At 47.3% G+C, this 12,639-nt stretch overlaps 2 protein-coding genes across 6 annotated transcripts; both read right to left on the minus strand.

Annotated features, from left to right (window-relative positions):
- Positions 1-469: 469 nt before the first annotated feature.
- On the minus strand, positions 470-4,372 carry LOC100285265 (casein kinase I). Of its 3 annotated transcripts, none has more exons than XR_004858210.1 (15): positions 4,166-4,352; positions 3,795-4,012; positions 3,604-3,644; positions 3,455-3,524; positions 3,177-3,325; positions 2,962-3,057; positions 2,528-2,598; positions 2,303-2,364; positions 2,162-2,225; positions 1,967-2,051; positions 1,754-1,880; positions 1,592-1,665; positions 1,449-1,505; positions 1,270-1,370; positions 470-1,154 (listed from the first exon to the last, which is right to left on the minus strand). XR_004858210.1 is itself a non-coding variant. In XM_008645591.2 (15 exons), exons 2-15 carry the CDS (start codon positions 3,868-3,870, stop codon positions 825-827), a joined length of 1,407 nt encoding a protein of 468 aa, XP_008643813.1. In that variant the 5' UTR covers positions 3,871-4,012; positions 4,166-4,372; the 3' UTR covers positions 470-824. The 3 variants fall into 3 exon arrangements, 2 of the variants coding, with proteins under 2 accessions (XP_008643813.1, NP_001151631.2); XM_008645591.2 differs by having other exon boundaries at positions 1,449-1,509; positions 4,166-4,372; NM_001158159.2 differs by having other exon boundaries at positions 1,449-1,509; positions 3,795-4,321.
- Positions 4,373-6,426: 2,054 nt separating this feature from the next.
- Positions 6,427-11,340, minus strand: LOC100280432 (uncharacterized). Of its 3 annotated transcripts, none has more exons than XM_008645341.3 (6): positions 10,422-11,336; positions 9,379-9,552; positions 9,187-9,294; positions 8,879-8,989; positions 7,328-8,794; positions 6,427-6,960 (listed from the first exon to the last, which is right to left on the minus strand). In XM_008645341.3, the coding sequence occupies exons 1-6, from the start codon at positions 11,055-11,057 to the stop codon at positions 6,751-6,753; spliced, it is 2,706 nt and encodes a 901-aa protein (XP_008643563.1). In that variant the 5' UTR covers positions 11,058-11,336; the 3' UTR covers positions 6,427-6,750. The 3 variants fall into 3 exon arrangements, with proteins under 3 accessions (XP_008643563.1, XP_008643562.1, NP_001335602.1); XM_008645340.4 differs by having other exon boundaries at positions 9,379-9,573; NM_001348673.1 differs by having other exon boundaries at positions 6,466-6,960; positions 9,379-9,534; positions 10,422-11,340.
- Between the last annotated feature and the right edge of the window lie 1,299 nt (positions 11,341-12,639).

The following is a 12,639-nucleotide window of genomic DNA, read 5'->3' on the forward strand; positions in this document are numbered from 1 at the left end:
GAGTGGATTCCCTAAAACACTCTAAATTTTTTATAGGCCTTAAAACTTCCATTTGTAGTTACAAATGAGAAGTTTTTTTATTCTCCATAAACAATCTATCGCTTTAGACTTTATTCGTTTCATACATGGGGATCGAGAGGGATTGGAGTGGATTGAGGGGGGTTTTGACTTGTAGGGGATTCAATAGGATTGGAGTGGATTGAGAAGGATTTTGACTTGTAGGGGATTCAATCTCTCTCAATCCCCATGGGTTTGATAAAAACGTACAGATAGGGGATTCAATTTGATAAAAACGTACAGGACTTTAAGGGATCTGTTGAAGAAATGATTAAAATCTACTCTTAAAACTGATTTTGAGTAGTCATTTTCTAGTGAGCTCCATCTCCTGAGTAGTCATTTTCTAGTGAGCTCCTGTAGATGCTCTGACATGACATGACAATGGATCAGTATGAAAATAGGGAGGCACTGGTTTACACAGGAAGTCCTTTTTTATCAACTTCTGTTGAATAAGAAAATTCAGAGTTCGACATGAAAAAAGTCGCCGAGTCCAGGAAAGGGTGAAGAAACATAAATAAGTGAATCTTGACCACCCCTAAATGTAATCACCATCACAAAGGCTAGGACTTGGCCCTAACGCAACCTGCAACACAGCACACGTTTAACAAGGAATCGTTGCTATCTATGAAGCAATGGTACAACAGACCGGAGCACCAAGGAAACTATGGGAAGCCCCAGGGAAACTGTTGACGAATCCTGTCATTTACAGAGTCGCAAACAAGCGTTCTTCCCTTCCGCCCGCTCTCAGATGCTCGCTTTCCTTGCCACTACTTCCTTTTCCCGCCGCCACCGAGGGACAGAAGCTCCAGGCTGCGATGGAGTGGCTCGTCGCGAGCGCCTCTCGCGACTGCCGCCCGTGAGAGGGAGGTAGCCCTTGCCTCGCCTGGCGATGGGTTCACCCTCTGGGTGCTAGATGGGCGACTGCCACTGTTGCTAGAGAACAATCTGCTTGCCCGGCTATACTGCTGCTCACTTGGTTCCACAGATGAGGCCTGCCTGCTGCTTGATGCAACAGCTCTACGGGATGCACTGCCTGTGCGCGAGGATGTACGTGGTCTCTCCATGGTCCTTTCCCCAGACCGGTCAGTGCTATGCATCTGGAGAAATGGGTAAAAGGCTCATGAGATAGATACGTGAGAACTGCATGAGCAAAAACACAGCGCCACCGAATGACCATTGATCATACAACAGACCAAGGGAATGGAAACTTACAATTTCCTTTAATGACATAGATACGGTCTCACGCGGTCGTTGTGCATAACTGTCAGTCTGGTTCACAGGACCACTAAGATTCCTTCTACCGCCTGCTTCTCCTGCACAAATAGTCATGCTCAAACAGGTGTCCGGTTTGTATCAGATTTGCTACACAATTTTTCAAAAGCGGGACAAACCTGTGGCCTTCTCAATCTTGTCCATCGAGGGTCCAGCAGCTCCACTAGTCCTTTCACCTGCCTAAAACAAAAGACAAAGAAATGGAATAAGTCCAACAAACGACAAAACGTGCATCAATAAGAAACACAGGACGATTGCATACCCTCATCCGCGGGTTGGAGCCTATCTGAGGATACTTCAGAATGGTCCAGTCGAACACATAGTCAAACTGGTATCCTGCATTAGTAACGCGATTAGAAATGCGGATCATAGGATGTCCTAGTAGAAAACACCAAAAGAATAGGCATCCACACTAAAATCATACCTTCCCGAATAAAGAGATCGCGGAATAGTCTCTTCAGGTAAGAGTAATCAGGCTTGTCTTCAAACCGCAATGAACGGCAGTAGTGGAAATAGGAGATAAATTCTGATGGATACGATTTGCAGAGTACCTAGCCCATAATAAACAATTTATGAATGTCTGCCTACTGCGGCTCTTATAAATAAATGGATTAGCAAGAGTCAATTTATGAGCCACCTCCACGGGAGTGAGCATCTTTTTCTCGCTGATTTTGTCATATTTCTGCTTCTTGGTCCCTGCTTTCAGCCCCTGCCATGGTAGGCTGTTCAAAGACAAAAACACCAATGAAATGTTAAATCCCTTCGCAGAAGCATGTGTGGAACCAACCGGACCGTCACAACGAACAGGTTAAAAGATTGTTGACCAACTAACCTGCCCCTAAGGAAGTACATAAGAACGTAACCAAGAGATTCTAAATCATCTCTCCTGCTTTGTTCTGCACCCAAGTAAACTGTGAGGTTATGCGAAACCTAACTCAATTAATTAGCCACTAGATTGAAACCAGAAACTCACCAACGCCAAGGTGGGTATTGACACTCGCATATCGTGCAGTTCCAGTGAGGTTCTTGTTCTCTCTGCATATTGAAATGAGCATCCCATCATCATGGAACTACAAGAACAGTGTCTTGCCACAGTATCATTGTGCATGACTGCACATCATACATTTTCTTGAAGAAAGTTTGGCATGTGGCATTTACTAAGTGTATTTAGCAACACAGATGAGTAACGCTGACCAACCTGTATGGGATGTGCTTATGAGTTTGAAGATCCCTATATTTCTTTGCGAGTCCATAGTCTATTATATATACCTGCCACAAAAGCCAATAAGTTCAACAATCATTACACCGAGAGACCTCAATCCCAGAGAGAGAGAGAGAAAAGGTGTTTTCCAGAATATAACATATTGGCAGCTATATAGACAAGGAAACCATCCAGCATTCACCGAAGGTAAAGAAATAAACTATATATAGCAGACTGTAAAATACAAGCACGCTAAGGAAATCGTCGTCGTAATCAAATACATCACATAACACACACTAACCCCAAGCCAGCCAAGTCACTAGTGCAGGATCTTTTGGGCTTCTCAAGTGCAGCAAAATGCACGTAAAAAACATTCGGCTCAAATGTAATGAGTTGGCCAGCAAGAGTGAAGCATGTATATAGGATCAGACCTGATTGGCTTTCCTACCAAGCCCCATAAGAAAATTATCAGGCTTTATATCACGGTGCAGAAACCCCTTTTGATGCATGTACTCGACCCGATTAATCTGAAAGATAAGCAAGAAACGTGTTAACACTAGCAATTTCCCTATGCACATCGAACTGAGATTAACGTTAAGAAACAAACTGGAAGAGTTTGAACAAAAATCTGGGATTTAGTGTTCACCATTTGGTCAGCAAGCATGAGCACGGTCTTGAGAGAAAACTTTCTACTGCAATAGTTGAACAAGTCCTCAAGGCTAGGGCCGAGAAGATCGATCACCATCACGTTATACTCCCCCTCAACGCCGAACCACTTCAGGTGCGGAATGCCAGCTGTGACGAAACAAAAAAAAGGGGGGGAGCGGAAGGTTAGCCCAACTCGCGCATCATGCTAGCAACTAACCACAGAGTACCGTCCCAGAAGTAAAACTGGACAGGACAGGACAGGACTCTAGGGCCTACTTCCTCCTTGGAGAAGCATGTATAGCTTGGACTCGTAGTGAAGCTGCGGGTGCTTCGTCTTGACATTTTCCTGCGCAATCGAAGCAGCAATGACGAAGTAGACCAATCATATGGTAACAAGTAAATAGCAATCGGAGAGAATCCAGTACCAGCTTGACGGCGACCTCCTCTCCGGTCTGCACGTTCACAGCTGCGAGCAGCAAAGCAACAGCAAACGAAGTGAGCGCCTTTCCGAGCGACGAGAACACACGGACGGGGCCGGCATCTTATCTTATCAGTCCGTGGAGCGGGGGGGGGGGGGGGGGGGGGGGGGGGGTAGACGACAGGGAAGGGAACTCACCTAGGAAGAGCTCCCCGAACGACCCGCTCCCGATCTTCTTGCCGAGCTTGAACTTGCCTCCGACCACATGATCCATCTCGGCCCCGAGGCGAATCGAGAGGCCTCGGTCCCCGCTAGTCCGGCGAGATCCGAGCGCGGCCGAATCGAGTCGGGATTCGCGGCAGCTGCAGCTCAGCGAGGCCAGATCCGGACGGCGAGCCGAGGAATCCACGCAGCGGCTAGCTCCAATCGAACGAACGAGCAAAGCAAGGGGGATAAGAACAAAGGAGCGAGCGAGCGAACGGACAGAAGTGGAATCTAAGTCGGGCGAAAGCGGGGCGGGTCCCGGGACCGGAGAAGCGAAGCAAGCAGCGGGGGAAAACACTCCTTACTCCGAGTGGAATTCCTGGTGGCGAGGGCACGGGCGGCGGAATCCGGAAGCGGCGGGTGGGAGAGGCAGAGGGAGGGGACGGGGAGTCGAGAGAAGACGACGACAGCAAGAAGTAGAAGAGTGGGGGAGGAGACCGACGCGGAAGGGAAAAGACGGGAGGGGGCGGAAATGGGCAGCAGCCGATAAGGAAACTGAATACTACTAACTGGGAGCAGGTTCGCACAGCACAGGCAAGGCAAGGCAAGGCAAGGCAGCGGACAGCTGCGCCCGCCTTTCGCTTTGCTCTTGTTGCTCTTCGCTTTCTCTCCGGGCCGCCACTTTTTTTCTTAATAATAATATAGTGTAAAAAAATAATACTCTCGCTCATTGAAACTCTCTGCTGTTGGGACGAAGGAAAAAAACATCTTCTTTCCCTTTTCTTTGAAAGACAGCATAACTACATTACATGTGTATTTATTTTATATGCAGGTAATGAAATGGAGTATATTATATACATGTAACAGTAATTGCCTATAAACGTACAGTAATGATTAATCCATGACGGGCTGCGCGTCCCCCATCACTCGTGTCCTCTCCACCCTTTCCTTTCGTCCCATGGAATCCGGTCTCGGTTGCAATTTTAGAGCTAGTTTGACAACCCGATTTTTATATGGAATTTTCAATTTCTCGATAGAAATAAACTAATTTCCTATGAAAAAATAAAAAACTTTGGAAAATTTGGGTTTCCAAATCAGCTATTAGAATTTCACCTTCTTTTTTTTCTTCTGGACCACCCTCGTAGAATGTTGCAGTCTCCTACTACAACAATACACGTAACCTAAACCTAAACGCGCGCAACGCAAGGCATGTCCTAGCTGCAATTAGCATCGCGTCGACCAGCAGATTTCTCTCCAATCCGGGCCGGGCCGGCCCGGCTCCCGCTTCTGTTCTGCACACGTCCCCTCGGCTTCACGTGCTTCTGCGCTCGACCACGTCGCTCTGGCTTTGGCTATGCTTTGCTGTGCATCGGCGGAGTCCAACACTAGATATTTTGTCTAATAATTTAGTTCACCTACTCCACTGCAACTCTTAATTGTTTTTTTTGCATATTTTTGTCATTAATTCTCAGACCGTTTAGGTCCGATGAAAAAAATCACTTGTTGCGAACACTATTCTCAACCAACAATAAAATACATGGCATGTCTCATGTAAAAATACGGTGCAGAAAATGCATGCGTACATGGGAAGGGAGTCACGTAACTATAGTTTTATTTTGCTGAAATATAATAGCTTGTTTAGCTTGCGAGCTGACTCGTTAACAAAATGAGCTAGAATGCTAGCATAGTTTATAAAAAAATCAAACAAATTGATTCGACTCGACCATGAAATAAACGAGCCGACGAGACAAGAGCATTTTCTCCAACCCTATATTACATGTAAGGTGAAGAAAAAAAAAAGAACAGGATGGGGTAATTGAATGTAAATGAATGAAAAGGAAAAATGGTCGGCGCGGCGCGTAGCTTCCACGCAGAAACCCCTCGATCTGATGCAAAAGGTCCTGGTGCTCTTTCTTGCGATGCTTCCTTTTTATCTTCTTCTGTTTTACAAGCGAAAGCCCTGCATTTTCCTCGTGGCGACACTTGGACCGAGGGCTCTCATAACCCAAGAGCAGCACGTGCTCGTGGATTGACAGGGTCGTCTCGTGGGCCGAGACGGGGCACGACACCGCCATCTCGCCGCTGATCGAGGATCCAGCAACGAGCGTCGACGTGGATGTGGATACCAAGTCAACACGTTATACACACATAGCAAAAGACACGGCCCTAGAAAAAAAAACAAAATATCTTGTAGTTTAGTTCATTTGATTAATTATATTTTCCCTTGATACGGCTGATTAACTGATATCGGCCGTCACTGCACATGCGCTGGCGCGATCACTAGTGAAGTCATCAAGTCAATGATATATAGCCTACACTACACGCAGATGTGTATGTATATCACTGCTACTCTGCTCGTCAGATGGACCTGGACGGCGGTACGGCCATATCGACGACCTGGACGGCATTTACGTAATCACCATGTGAAACGCATTACAAAAGCAGGCTAGCTGCCAAGCGCGCGGGACTGGAAGGACCGGGTAGGGTCGCATTAGCCTCGTCATCACAACTCACAACTACTGACGTGAAAGAGGGAGTCCAAAAAAACCTTCTGAATGATTACATCTCAACCTAAAAAAATGGTCGACGCTACTTTCACAGTTTCACGTGATAAACGTGGAAAACATCTCTGAATGATTAAAGGGCCTTTTGAGAGTGACAATGACTGAATTCTGGCATAGGATTATCAAAAACAAAGAGCAGCCTGAACCTTTTTTTTTCCCTCGCGGCCAGAGAGGAAAAAGAACTGGCATCTGAAGATGCCATCGAAATTACAGCTATCTCGCTAGTAGGTCCTGCTAAGAAACATGACTAGCAATCAATATTTTACGGGGAATCAATATAATACATAGAACTATAGAAGATACATGATAGTCATGTGACCGCAACAGATGCCCACCGGAGCTCAAGCTCTCAGCTCCCGGATGTAGCTGCTGGAGGGCTACAGGCCTTAGGCGAACATTGCACCGGCTAGGTGCGCGTCCTTCACAACCGTGTTCAGCTTGCTGTCCAGCGGGCTGAAGGGCGTGTGGTCCGCAGCCGGCTTCTTGTCCGCGCGCAGGCACGCCAGGTAGCCGTCCGCCTGGTTGTTCCAGTGCGGCAGCCTGCTTATCTGCACCGAGGCTTCCTTGTCCCTGGACACCGGGGCACCGGACGGATCCTGCACCAATCAGATACAACCACCGATTTTATGGTTTTGTCAGTGTCTTCCTTGTGATTTATATAAGCAGTCAGGCAGGCTATTATCAGTGCATTTCTCGCTATTCTCAGTGGTTTTCTTACCAGTGAGTTGTTTGCAGAAACCAGTTTTTCTTCCAAAATGATAAAAAAAAATAGGGTCACGTTCAAATGGATGGGCTACTTTTTTTATCTCAAAATCGTTGGCAAGACGTTCATTAGTCTATTGTTACATGGGTTCCATTTCCCCAAGATAGTACATGGTGATAGATGAGCGCCATTGTGATGAGAAGCACGTAGCACAGAGCACTTGGGTGAAAGCATGACATGGATAGAGCCGAATGACATACCCCAAGGAGAAGGAAGATGAACTGCTGCTGCTGCTGTTTGCTGCCCACTTCTTCGAAATGAGCCTCTATAAGCTTCCTCAGATCTGAAAGGCACGAGTTGCGCAGTAGCTTCAGCCCTTTGATCAGGTTGCCAGACTCCCATTTTATGTAAACTTCCAAGAGGCCGCCGCCATCCTTCTGTCCAGCAAGACTGTTCTTCTCCTTGCTCGGATCACTTCCTTCCACTGCACTGCATGTATTCAGTTCCTCTGATAATGGTGCAGCCACAACTTGGCATACGATTGGAGAAAGCTGAGAAGACACTGGGCTGTCAGTCACTCTAACATCGCACATGGGGGTCTCTATAGCACCCCATGCCGACGGCTCCTTGTTTTCATCTCCAAAAATTTGGTTTGATGACGATTTGTTCTGATCCCCAAACACTTGCTTTGCTGGAGACTTGTTCTCGCTGCAGAACATTTCCTTTGCTGGTGACTGGACCTTTGGTTTCTTAGCTATTTCACGATGGTTGCCACAGAGCCTGAATATGTTTTCAATCCGATGCTTCCTTGTCGCAGGATCATCTGGCTCAGAAAGTGTATGTTGTGTTATGTCCACATTAAAGTTCTCCTCTACAACCTCCTTGCGTACCTCCTCTTGAAGACCACACTTCTCTGCATCCTCCTCATCTCCCTCCTCAAACACGGTGCTGAGGACAGTTTTTTCAGGATACCCGGACAACTTGACATCATCTTCTTGCACTACAGACCCTGTGCAAGCACTTGCTGCTGTGGCTGTGTGATTCCATATGTGGCCCTGCTGGCGAGTATCCTCCTTTATTACCTTGACATCTTGCATGACCGGTTGATCTCCCATGTCTAAGTCCATAGACATGTCCATTGCCACTGATTGATCAAGGCCTGCAGGCATCTCTGATAGCCGTGCCAGCAATCTACCTCCAATTATATCCTGCTGCAATGGCTGACAACCATCGGCCTTTTCGTGCTCAACCTCCTGTAGTCGCTGTCTCAGTGAAGTAAGCTCTTGCTGCTGCTTAAGCATCGCTTCTTCCATCTTCATGAGTTCACTCCTCAACAACTGGGTTTTCTCCATAACTTTTGAATTAATCTCATTCTCGGTAGCTTTCCCTTGCCCTTCTATCAGCTTGAGCTTTGCTCTCAGTTGTGCTAGCTCCTCTTCCTTCAGCCTTAGCACATTCTGGGCCTCATTGCGCTCTTTCTCCCTCAATTTGTTCTCTTTTTGAAGCTTGTGGATGAACTGGTTCATTGCAACGATTCTTGAATTGAGCATCACAGATGACTCCTCGGAGCTCATTTTGTCCCTAGGTGTTGTGGCATGAGCAGCACGGACAATACACTTTGCCTTAGCACCATATTCCAAAGTAGAAACTGTCTTGTGCAGTTCCTTTGGGTCAGGACTAGCACACAGAATCATCAGGATTTTTGATTTGTCATCCTCGAATGAATCCTGAAATGCAATGAAGGAAATATTTAGATAATCATTAGGGGGGAGAGGCAGTATCAATAAATGTAATCTTTTGTAGTAGTGTACCTGTAGTAGCATTGTGAGTTTGCTGTCCCTGAATGGAACATGGGAATCACCATTAGCAATAGACTCAACCACTCGCTTCAAAGCAGTGTTCCCTTGATTGATTTTTGCTGTCTGTGAAAAAAGTAGCAACACTATTGATCACACGTGTGGCTTTTGACAGTGGTACAAATTCATGTGGCAAGATCAGTGTCAAACTGACTGTCTATTAAACACACAGAGCAACTTCTTAAAAGTATTGTTCAGAGTGCAATTGGAAGTTTGGAAAACATAGATGCTACAAACATACAGGAATCGGTTGCATAACACACCTGCATTTTGGCTTCAAATCCTGTTTGTCCTGCAGCTTCTATGTTTTCAGATCCAGCCATGTCCACAAGCATTAATCTTCCTCCCACAGATGGGACATCCAGGATAATCTATAGATGCAAAGTATACCTCGTAAAAATCTTGGTTTTAAAAAAATGAACGTTCAAAGTGATGGTTGGTTGAATGCAACAAACCATGCAATGGCTCCGTGAACTTCTCTCATTGCAAAGTGTGCTCTTCACAGTTCTTCGTTTTTCCACCTTAAACACTTCTCTTGATATCCTCCCAGCTTCATTTCCAGATATATAACTTGCGTTCTTCGCTTTTTTCCCCATTACTTCCAGTTTTGCCTGTGCATAGATACAGAACTGCGAGGCTTCAACGATACACTGCTTTACATCAATTCATAAATTTACATCGACAGTGGCCAAGAAGAAATGAATGAAAACATTGGTAATCATGAGATTTGCTCGCAGATTTGAAATTATAGCTCATCAAGACTTCACAATTAAGAGCTCAGATGTTCAAGCTACAATCCCATAATAACATTACAATTTCAGTGCCAAGTGACAATCTGTTTTTGGTGGATAAAACTCCTGAATTGCTTGACTTGAGTTAGAAAGCGCATTACCATATGGAAACATCACAATGACCTAATGTGAGCTTATAGTTAATCATATTTAAAAAACACAACGATAGAATGACAAGAAACTTACACAAAACACAAAAAAACCAACAAGATGGTGCCCACCTTCTCAGTCTGTAATTAATGATCTGAAATACTGGTCCCATAGGAATTCACATTTACAACAACATAAGCAACACAGTAAATCACAGCACGTCATTTTTCCTGTTTACTTTAAGGTCTTTTTCTGTTTACTTTCATGGTGTGTCATATGAGCATTTCATTATCAGTCCATGTGACTTACCAGCTGAACCCCAAAACACTACTACTCCCTCTGCTATTACTAGCACCTGTTTCAGCTAAATCCACCTAATTAATAACACAATGTTTTGGTGTATCAGGATTAAATCCACAGTACCTGTTTCAGCTTAGATTCATTATTATGTCACACTGAAAACCACAAATTACTTATTCTGGAGCAAAATTTTACAATATACTAGTATACTACCAGTCAATATGAATTCACAATTGCAACCACATCAGTGCTGAAATTTGCAAACACATAATCAGCAGACTAGAGCATGCTATGTGAAATTAACCAGATAAAATCACCTTGGGGGTGTTTCCTTTAGCAGTGGCCCCGCTTCCCACGAGCAAATCGTAGATCTCCTCGTTATAGATCTCCAGCACCGCGACCTGCACGAAGAGGCCGGCGTCAAACCCGGCGTCATCCTCCGCTGAATCGCCTTCGCCTCCCTCCAGGATGTCCCTAAGCGCGCGGTACACGATCCCGGGCTGCTTGGTGCAGCCGAACATGGTGTGGCTCTTCCCGGACCCAGTGGGCCCGTACACCATGACTGTGCACTTGGCCCCGACCCGGACGCCCTGGATCCTGGAGCGCACGAAGCGGCGGTAGAAACCCTCGAGGTCCTCCTCTTCGGACACGGAGACGCCGTCGAGGGTGAAGTCGCGGCACCCGACCGCGTCGCCGCGCACGCGCACGGCCGTCCCGCTTCCCATGATCTCCAGCGCGGACGCGGACCCCGAGGCGAGGTTCCGGATGCGGCCGATCACCTCGACCGGGTGCTCCGTGGCACCGCCGCCGCCGTGGTTGGCGTGGTGGGCGTTCCTCGGGGTGGCGGCGGGGAAATGGAGGCGGTGCTTGGACGCGGGCGTCCTGAGAGGCGTCGCGGCCGCGCCCGGCGGCACCTGCGCCGGCGTCGAACGCGGGGTGGGCGGCGGCGCCATCGGTGTTGGGGGGGATCAGGATCAGCCGAGCTAGGGTTTCGGGAGGCGGAGCGGACGCTGCGAGAGATGGAGGGGAGGGCGATGTGGATGGTGGAGGGAGGACGGGGAGAAGAGGGGAAGGGATTTGAAATGAGAATAGCCGTTGGTGGCGGTGCAGCCGAGCAGCTGTAACGGTAGCCTGGTTTGGACCCTTTTTGTTTGAAGCTCGGGAAGAGGGAGAGCGGAGAAGTGGATCGGGCCGCCGCGCGACTGCGCGAGGACGGAGAGACGATGATCTTTGCTGCGTGGGTGGCCGGGTGCGGTCCATGTATCTCTACTTAACTATATTAAGTCATTAGTGTAGACTGCTCCGGATATCTCCGCCTCTCCGTGTCTCCACCTCCACGCGCGCACGCCCCGAGCAAGCCATCGGCACAACCACCTCCCCCGTGATTCCAGTGGAGATCTCCCCCCATGCTCCCACCTCCCCACGCGCATGCCCCAAGCAAGCCAGCATGTTTGTGGCCGCCTCCACCACGCACCATGCTGACATCATGGAGAAGGTGGTGTACATATGGAAGAAGGAGGTGTACAGCGACATTGAGGTCTAGAAGGAGAACCGAGAGTTTTTGGATCGCCACTCCGGCTGTGGCAAGTGTCGACGATGGATGGGTGCTGCAGGAACAAGGTTGGGGTCTAGGAGGCTTGACGCTCATGGATGGTGGCGCCCGGGTCTTCTCTTGCTCCATCGTGGCCGCGATCCATGGGATTGGCCCAGTAGGGGTTTCATGAAATCCTTTGTGCTACTCGATCTCCTCCCGATATAGTAAACAACAACCTTCGTTATTTCCTTCTCCCTCGTACAACACCCACTATACGCAGAAAAACCTCGATTCGATCTTGCCTCCCCCCATGTCAGGCCGACCGACGGCGGTCGCACCCTCTCTCTCCTTCCCAATCCTCCTGCCTGCCTCTACCTGCACCTTTCTCTTACAGGAGGGGGTGGAGCCCTTACATGAGGAATTTATTGATAAAGAAGGCGTTACAGGGAGTTCTGGTCTGTTTGTGGGTGATGTTTGTGCTAATGTAGCTGATTCTGGTTTTGTTTTCTATGCAGTCTCTATGGTTTTCAGGGAGAGATTTGTGTTCCTTGGTATTACGGTTTGATGGCAGACAATAGTACTATTTCTCCGAGGAAACATTGGGGGGCAATATGTAGTTGAACTGAATAGGTAAAGAAGTCTCTAGCCATAAATCACACTTTGCTATTCTAGGATGCCTGTAGGCGTATTTTACCATCCTAAGTATGCATTTAGCCCTATTAATTGATATGGCTATTGACATTTTGTATGTTTCTGTAGATTATTCCTGATGTTGCAACATTTTCATGTAGGTTCGAAAGGAATCAGAAAGAAATTGCAGGAGGTTGATGTTGCAAGTGGTTCCGCCCCTGGCTTCGGAGAGCCCAAATATAGACGCTAAGTCTAATGATGGCGTTAGGAGTAAGCTGATGAAGATAAATCCCGAAGTTCTCCAAAACATCCGCAATCATTTCATGCAAAGGAAATCTCAATCCTGCTTTAAAGAAGCTCTTAAAAACTAC

The sequence above is a fragment of the Zea mays genome, chromosome 5 (assembly GCF_902167145.1).
Source record: "Zea mays cultivar B73 chromosome 5, Zm-B73-REFERENCE-NAM-5.0, whole genome shotgun sequence".
NCBI lineage: Eukaryota > Viridiplantae > Streptophyta > Magnoliopsida > Poales > Poaceae > Zea > Zea mays.